We start from the raw sequence: 9480 nt of genomic DNA, 5'->3' as shown, positions 1-9480 counted from the left end.
CAGCACACAACCAGACCAAACAGAAGTTACACTATTATTTGTGACAGAGAATGGATGAGTTGTGGTCTGAGCAGTACCAGTCTCTTTGTCTGGCAGTACCATTAGAGCACCAGGAAAATAAAGTTCATGGAAAACGGTTTTGGGCAATATGTCTTGTTTTGGTTTTGTGAGAACGACTATGCACTGAATCAATCACTCTACTTGAGGCTTGATGTTTCAGGACTGTAGGCTAGGATCAGCCGACACAAGGTTGTGTGTGTCCAATATGACATCTGTCAAAACCCCAGAGAGTGAGCCCTTAGGGTCAAGTTTGTAAACAGTTTGGCACCACTGATGATAAGCTATTAGGTTTGCAGGTGGGTACTTTAGTTCAACATGCAACCATTCCTAGGCCTACAGAAAGGTCATGTGGTGTAATAATCAGCTTGACACTTGCTGGCTTGGAGTTTCACATGAGTGTTTCTGAACAATATGGATTGTGATAATGTTTATGTGGTTCTCTTTGCCATTCATGATTATTATCCTAAATGTAAAAAGCTATAATATAATACTATTAATAGTTTTTATCTCATATTAGCTGTTGCAAATAAATCAATTATTAAGATTAGATTAATGGTGCTGTTTACAGTTAAGTTTGTATGACTGTGTTTTTCTGGTGTACAAATACCTCTGCATAAACATTCGACCTCATTTTGATAATACATGGACACTTTCCATAAGTGTGGAATGTTGGTTTTCCACCTGCCATGAAAAATAATTCCATGCACCAACAAGCAATATCAAATTTAAAAGTAGCATATTAAAGACAAAGCAATCTTTCTGAGTATTAAAGATTTCAACCCTACCCAATTGAAATAATAAGGGGCTACTCTATTTGATACTTGGATCATTGATTCAGTCAAGAAAGCAGTGCATAATAGTGCGCAAAACAACATGTTCTTGAAATAAGTTCAGAAAGCGTCATCTTAAATCCATTTGTCTAAATAACCTACAGTGTAAAGAAATTACAAATCATAAAAAACAATATTATTCTCAAAAGGTTTTATTAGTCTCTTGATATAGGCTACGTATTGCACATGGGTATTGTAAAAAGGAGGCTACATTTGGCTAGAACGCCAGTGCGCACAATTTTACTCCTACTGAAAAGATCAAAACACAGTGAATCTTGCTTTGAAACAAATGTATATGGACATACCTGAGAGGGACTACATATTTTTCCTCTGCCAATCCATTCCTGATATCATCTTACAATGGGACAGAACCTATAGGCCTAAAGATAGGTTGCACAAATGTAGGCTAACCACTGGGCACACACTAGTTGAATCAACGTTGTTTCCACGTCATTTCAATTAAATTACGTTGAACCAACGTGGAATAGACGTTTAATTTATGTCTGTGCCCACTGGGTATTTCCCGTTAAATAGCTTAGTATTTGTGTATTAGTCCGTTATCCTTGAGAATAAGACCCAATGTAAACAAAACATACATGTCTATAGCCCAATCCAGACAAGTCAAATTATTTCGTTAATTTCCTCAACAGTAGGCTATGGGGTCACATTTGAACTGAAGATGCAACCGATAGAAATGTTGTGATGCCAACAATCCAAATAACGGTGCCAAATGAAGGCACAATTTAAATATTGGAATATTTTTATTATAATTTCCCCAAAGCGTTAATGCGTTATAAGAATATATAGGCCCTACACCGCAGTTTGTATGGTGTCCAAAAATCATGTGCGCTCAGGACTGTGTAGTTCTCCCTGAGGCATCCCCGTGTCCATGGTAATCAGCTCCTCCGGTATGTGAGAGGACCCTTCTGTTATTAAATCCGAATCACGTTGTACATCAGTAAAGGTAACGAGTCCCCACGTACCCTGGGCTTTGTCAGAGGTAGAGTCTGTGCGCAAAGCCTGTTGGTCTGCGTTTGGAGCCGCCGAGGCTTTCGCGAGCGTCACTCTCGTTCCAGAAGAATCCATAGCTTGGCTCTCTTGGATAGAATCCAGCCCAGATCCTTCCAGCGATTCCTGTTGTACTCCAACAGCAGGAGTGCCCGTGCCAAACGTCCACCACGTCTCTTCCTGGTCCCTGGTTGCGTGCGTGGGCAAGTTCGCTGGATCTACTCCAGTGACACTTAGAGACGCGTCTCTGACTTCTGTCTGAGTGGCCAATTTGTTCTGTGTGGCTGCGTAGCTTTTCGCGGTGACGAAGTGTTCTATTGTTGGTCCTTCAACCGCTGTTTTGGGCGTATTGTCGTCTGAGGGGACCATGAGACTTTTACTACTACTATCCAACCACTGAAATGCATCGGTCCCGGCGGTATCTGTTTCTATTGTAATTGGTGATGCCATGGACCTTGACTCGTCGCGTGTAAAAGTGTCCGTATTCTGCGTACCTGTGTGTACGGTATAATTTGGCACACTGGTGGTAATGTTCGTAGTATTTGCCGCGACGGTGGTCACAGCATTGGGTCTCGAAAATGACGATGATGAGGAGGAGGCAGACGTCGGGTTCCATATTATGCTGTAATATATGGCCAATATGATAGCCGCCAGAGACACAGACAACACGTATGCGAAAACAGTGGCCAGTCTCACCCACTTTTTGTTGGTCTTCGCAGCCATTTTTGCCTTTTTGTCCCCAGTGTATGTGGCGGGTTTCCCCCGTTCTACGTTGGGCATGAAGTCCCTGTTCCTCATATTCGCCCTCCTCCCTCTGTGCTCCGCCACGCCGTCCGTCTTGAATGATTAGATGGTATACACGGTGCAATAGAATATGCTTAGCCCATTGGATCCTTTACGCACACAATGTGTTCTTCACCGACGGATCACTTCGTAACCAAACAGATTTCTCTCGCGCTCATCTTGGTTAGAACACCGGGCTAACGGCATAACACGATTGCATCATTCCGTTATTTACGAGGCATTTCCTGGGAAGATAATGAGATGGTGCGCTATAATCTCCGTGGTCCACGCGCTTTCCGATATACTCACCGCAATTGTTTAGCCGGCCAGCGAAAGCTCTAATAGGCCTTTATAGATTGGCTCTGCGGTCCGGGCAGCAAGGAGGTGATTTATTACATGAGGTAATGTAGCACACAAGGGCGCATTCTCTCTTGTCCAGCCAATGAAGTGGATGGTCTGGTCTCAAAACATGGTCGGGAGGCGGGTCCTGGAGCGATGCAAGCTAATACCCTGCACTGATTAATTTCACTGTCCTCAAATGCCATGATTTGAAGTATTATTTATATTCGTCATGAATAAAGACTCCACTGTTTTTCTCTCTCGTTGCAGTAGCCTATAATTATTTCAATCTGCATAAGGCTAGATGAATGCAAATTGTGGTCTTTCTTTTTTTGCTTACATTAAAAAAAAAAAAAAAAATCTAAACCTACCATAATGGTTTACGACCACATGCAACACATATCGCCTATAGACCCCTATCCCACGGGAAAAACACGTCATCAATTCAGTACACGACTAGTTGCAGCATACACACAATTAATTAATTTCCCAGGACCCATTTTGATTACTTTTTTGTTTTTGTTCAGTCATCATCTAATATTTGAATTACAGTCCTTCTGTTCTTGATGCGCCATCACTGAGGTTGGCCTTGTACAAAAAATCGATTCAGCACCATGGACAGCTTCGTGTAATAAACCATTGGGACAAACAGAGTGTGTTGGCAATTGTGAAAGAATACAGGACTGCCATCTTACTTAAATATTTTAAACTCCAAGGGTCTTGAATCTCCATGGCTATCGAAGGCTAATTACATTTAATTTGAAGGATTGAGGAATTGCTTAAATTATTTTACCAGGCAAGTCAGTTAAGAACAAATTCTTATTTACAATGACCCTCCCCTAACCCGGACAACGCTGAGCCAATTGTTCGCCACCCTATGGGACTCCTGAACACGGCGGTTGTAATACAGGCCGGGATCGAACCCAGGTCGGTAGTGACGCCTCTAGCACTGCCTTAGACCGCTGCGCCACTCAAGGAACCCAAAATGATGCCCTTGTAGCATTGTGCCTATCAAAGGAGGTTGGTGGCACCTTAATTGGGGAGGACGGGCTTGTGTGTAATGGCTGAAGCAGAATAAGTGGAATGGTATCAAACACGATTTCGATGTGGATGTGAATCCATTCAATTTGCTGTTCCAGCAATTATTATGAGCCGTCCTCTCCTCAGCAGCCTCCACTGGTTCCTATAGCCATGTAGCCTAATTCTTAGTTATAGGCCTACCTCTTTAATTGAGGAAGACTTTTAGTCTTACCATTTATTTGTACCCTTATATTTAGAAGTTATTGAGACTTTTAGCTTCGCCTATATGAGACCTACCTATGCTTTTAACCTCCAAATAAATGCTCAGATCAGACGCTAAGATTTCCGTGTAGGCCTAAATTTAAGCCATATTGTCAATGCGAAAAAAAGAGTTTAAACTTAGAATGAACGAGTTGCTCAAAAATAAATTGTGCTTTTACGGCCTTTTTTTTTTACATGAAACAATTCACGTCTTCATTCTTCACGGTCACACACCGGCTTCGGCTGTGTCTCAATGGCAGCGCACGAATCACTCAACGCCATGACGTAACCTATATTCCCAAGCAACCAGACACATCTCTTTCTGCTCGGTGGCCCGCCTAGAACTGTCAAGGGAGTCCTCTGTAGCTCAGCTGGTAGAGCACGGCGCTTGTAACGCCAGGGTAGTGAGTTCGATCCCCGGGACCACCCATACACAAAAATGTATGCACACATGACTGTAAGTTGCTTTGGATAAAAGCGTCTGCTAAATGGCATATTATTATTATTATTATCTATTTCTGTTCCGTGGCCCGCCTAGAACTGTCAAGGGAGGGGATATCAGCTAGCTGCTCGTGTTGTTGTTCTGGGATTCCAACAACTGGCACAGCCAGGACGATGTGTATTTACTTAATGTGTTGGGTCCAGTCCAGACCTCCGTCAGAACTCAATCAGCAGGGCAAAGCTGATTGCACTTTGATCTAAATTGGATTTGGTGATCAATCATTGATGCTTTTATCTTTTCAAGGTCATTATGGAGCATTTATAATCCTTTTCTGGTAAGGTATAGGCTTGAATAAGGGGCCTTCCAAATAAAAGATAACCTGATAATAACTGATAAATCCACTCATTGATAAGCATTTCGCTGCACCCCCTACATCTGCTAAACTGTGTACGCGACCAATAAACGTTGATTTGATTCTCTAGCTGAAAAAAAAGTAATTGCTTGAGAAGGAAAAAACAAGGGTTTCCTGAATGTTACATAAGATGAGAATTGCAATTTAGGGCAAGGCTACAAGATAAAGCAAATTTATTTGTGCTGATGAGGATCTTCCTGCTTGCCTGCCAGATGAGTTGTTTGTGTGTGTGTGTGTGTGTGTGTGTGTGTGTGTGTGTGTGTGTGTGTATGAGTGCGTGCGTGCTGAGATCTGTGCAGTGCATTCGGAAAATAGTCAAACCCCTTGCCTTTTCCCACATTTTGTTATGTTACAGCCTTATTCTAAAATGGATTAATTAAAAACATTTTCCTCATCAATCTATACACAATACCCCACAATTACAAATAAAACAGTTTTTTTTTTTTTACAGTTTTACACATTTATAAAAAATAAAAAAACGGAAATACCTAATTTACATAAGTATTCAGTCCCTTTGCTATGAGACTTGAAATTGAGCTCAGGTGCATCCTGTCCCATTGATCATCCTTGAGATGTTTCTACAACTTGATTGGAGTCCACCTGTGGTAAATTCAATTGATTGGACATGATTTGGAAAGGCACACACCTGTCTATATAAGGTCCCACAGTTGACAGTGCATGAGGTCGAAGGAATTGTCGGTCGAGTGCCGAGACAGGATTATGTCGAGGCACAGATCTGGGGAAAGTTACCAAAACATTTCTGCAGCATTGAAGGTCCCCAAGAACACAGTGACCTCCATCATTCTTAAATGGAAGAAGTTTGGAAACACCAAGACTCTTCCTAGAGCTGGCCGCCCGGCCAAACTGAGCAATCGGGGGAGAAGGGCCTTGGTCAGGGAGGTGACCAAGAACCCGATGGTCACTCTGACAGAGCTCCAGAGTTCCTCTGTGGAGATGGGAGAACCTTCTAGAAGGACAACCATCTCTGCAGCACTCCACCAATCAGGACTTTATGGTAGAGTGGCCAGACGGAAGCCACTCCTCAGCCTGCTTGGAGTTTGCCAAAAGGCACCTAAAGGATTCTCAGACCATGAGAAACAAGATTCTCTGGTCTGATGAAACCAAGATTGAACTCTGGCACCATCCCCATGGTGAAACCTGGCACCATCCCTATGGTGAAGCATGGTGGTGGCAGCATCATGCTGTGGGGATGTTTTTCAGCAGCAGGGACTGTACAGAGAGAGATCCTTGATGAAAACCTGCTCCAGAGACTGGGGCGAAGGTTCACCTTCCAACAGGACACCGACCCTAAGCACACAGCCAAGACAACGCAGGAGTAGCTTCGGGACAAGTCTCTGAATGTCCTTGAGTTGCCCAGCCAGAGCCCAGACTTGAACCCGGTCAAACATCTCTGGAGAGACCTGAATATAGCTGTGCAGTGACGCTCCCCATCCAACCTGACAGAGCTTGAGAGGATCTGCAGAGAAGAATGGGAGAAACTGCCCAAATACAGGTGTTTCAAGCTTGTAGCATCATACCCAAGAAGACTTGAGGCTGTAATTGCTGCCAAAGGTGCTTCAATAAAGTACTGAGTAAAGGGTCTGAATACTTATATAAATGTGATATATCAGTTTTGTAACTTTAATACATTTGCAAACATTTAAAAAAAAAAACGGTATTTGCTTTGTCATTATGGAAAACTATTTAGTCAATTTTGTGTGTATATTGATGAGGGGGGAAAAAAACGATTTAATCAATTTTAGAATAAGGCTGTAACTTAAGAAAATGTGGGAAAGTCATGGGGTCTGAATACTTTCCGAATGCGCTATATGTCTTAAAGTGGCACTCCAGTCTCCTTTTCACCTCATTTAACAATATAGCAGAACCAGTTCAGAAAGGAAACCAGAGTGCCCCGCCTCAGCTGAGATGGTACCAATTAGAGGCAAGTATCAATCACACCTACCTTATTTGAGCTTGAGGTTGGCTTAACAACCTATGCCAATGTATACAAATTGAAATACATAAATATCTCATTTACATAAGTATTCACACCCCTGAGTCAAAACATGTTAGAATCACCTTTGGCAGCGATACAGCTGTGAGTCTTTCTGGGTAAGTCTCTAAGAGCTTTGCACACCTGGATTGTACAATATGCCCATTATTCTTATTCAACCTCTTAAGATCATACCCTTTTTTTCAATTTTCGCCTAAAATGACATACACAAATCTAACTGCCTGTAGCTCAGGGCCTGATGCAAGGTTTTGCATATTCTTGGCACCATTTGAAAGGAAACACTTTGAAGTTTGTGGAAATGCGAAATCAATGTAGGAGAATATAACACATTAGATCTGGTAAAAGATAATACAAACAAAAAAAATGTGTTTTCTATTTATTTTTTTGTTGCATGTTCTTTGAAATGCAAGAGAAAGGCCAGACATTGATTTAGGAATCTAGGTGTAATTGAGATTGGCAGCATTGTGTGTGCAAAGTTTCAGACTGATCCAGGGAAGAATTACACTACTACACAATATTTTGTATGAAGTCTGCCAGGAGTTTTCCCACATTTTCAGAATTGCTCAATTTATACATTTTCAAGTACATAACTATAGAGAATATACAAAAATGCTATGATAATAAAACATTTCTGCCCATATAAGACATGTCTATGTCCCGGAAAGTTGGGGTTGTTTACAACGCCATTCTAGTCACATATCACATATTGAGCAGCAACCGTCCCGGTATAGAGACACCGACCCCGTAGAGGTAAAATTCTTCAAGCTCTGTGAAGTTGGTTGTTGATAATTGATAGACAGCCATTTTCAAGTCTTGCCATAGATTTCCAAGCCAATTTAAGTCTTTAACTGTAACTAGGCTACTCAGGAACATTCAATGTCGTCTTGATAAGCAACTCCAGTTTATATTTGGCCTTGTGTTTTAGGTTACTGTCCTTATGAAAGGTGCATTTTTCTCTCAGTGTCCGTTGGAAAGCAGACTGAACCAGGTTTTCCTCTAGGATTTTTCCTGTGCTTAGCTCTATTCCGTTTCTTTTTATCCAAAGAACTCGCTAGTCCTTGTCGATGACAAGCATACCCATAATATGATGCAGCCACCACCATACATGAAAATATGAAGAGTGGTACTCAGTGATGTGTTGTGTTGGATTTGCCCCAAACATAACACTTTCTATTCAGGACAAAAGGTTAATTTCTTTGCCACATTTTTTGCTGTATTACTTAAGTACCTTGTTGCAAACGGGATGCATGTTTTGGAATATTTATATTTATATATTTATATACTTTTTTTCATTCTGTCAATTAGGTTAGTATTGTGGAGTAACTACTATGTTGTTGATCCATCCTCACTTATCTCTTATAACAGCCATTAAACTCTGTAACTGTTTTAAAGTCACCATTGGCCTCATGGTGAAATCTCTGAGCAGTTTCCTTCCTCTCCGGCAACTGAGTTAGGAAGGACACTTGTATCTGTAGTGACTGGGTGTATTGATACACCATCCAAATTGTAATGTATAACTTCACCATGCTCAATGGTACTGTATATTCAATGTCTGCTTTTTATTTATCTTTACCCTTCTACAAATAGGTGCCCTTCTTTGCGAGGCATTGGAGAACCTCCCTGGTCTTTGGTTGAATCTATGTTGGAAATGTACTGCTCGACTGAGGTACCTTACAGATAATTGTATATGTAGGGTACAAAGATGAGGTAGTCATTCAAATAGTGTGTGTATTATTGCACACAGAGTGAGTCCATGCAACTTATTATGTGACTTGTTAAGCATGTTTTTACTCCTGTATGACATAACAAAGGGGTTGAATACTTTCACTATTTACTATTCATTTTTAATTAATTTGTAAAAATGTCTAAAAACATAAACCACTTTGACATTAGGGGGTATTGGGTGTAGACCAGTGACACAAAATATATATTTAATCAATTTTAAATTCAGATTGTAACACAACAACATTTGGAAAAATTCAAGGGGTCTGAATATTTTCTGATGGTACTGTATATGTTCGATCAACCCCAAGTTTCACACAACCATATGCAAACCCAACACCTTCCACTTGTGTATGTTGCACATCTGTGTGTATATGACCAGATGTCTTCATGAAATAACAGTACATTTATTAGAGTAGCCTATGTCTGCACTATTGTTCGTGCCAACCACCTCACAGCTTAGGTTTGTGACTTTGAGCGTAAAGTGTATTTGTGATAAGGGACATATTTTGTGCTCTGTAACCTTTTCCATATCCCCTCTGGGATTGTATTAATTATGGATGGGTGATCTCCAGGGAGGCGGAGGCAG

General features: G+C 41.2%; 1 protein-coding gene across 1 annotated transcript; it reads right to left on the bottom strand.

Moving 5' to 3' along the window:
- Nucleotides 1–1032: 1032 nt before the first annotated feature.
- LOC311106483 (uncharacterized protein) lies at nt 1033–3101 on the bottom strand. Its single transcript, XM_084148819.1, has one exon. The coding sequence runs from the start codon at nt 2694–2696 to the stop codon at nt 1731–1733; it is 966 nt and encodes a 321-aa protein (XP_084004945.1). The 5' UTR covers nt 2697–3101; the 3' UTR covers nt 1033–1730.
- Between the last annotated feature and the right edge of the window lie 6379 nt (nt 3102–9480).

This window comes from Coregonus lavaretus (assembly GCF_964263955.1).
Source record: "Coregonus lavaretus genome assembly, chromosome: 31".
Classification (NCBI taxonomy): domain Eukaryota; kingdom Metazoa; phylum Chordata; class Actinopteri; order Salmoniformes; family Salmonidae; genus Coregonus; species Coregonus lavaretus.
Note: the sequence above shows the minus strand (reverse complement) of the source record. Positions and strands in the feature narration are given on the sequence as shown.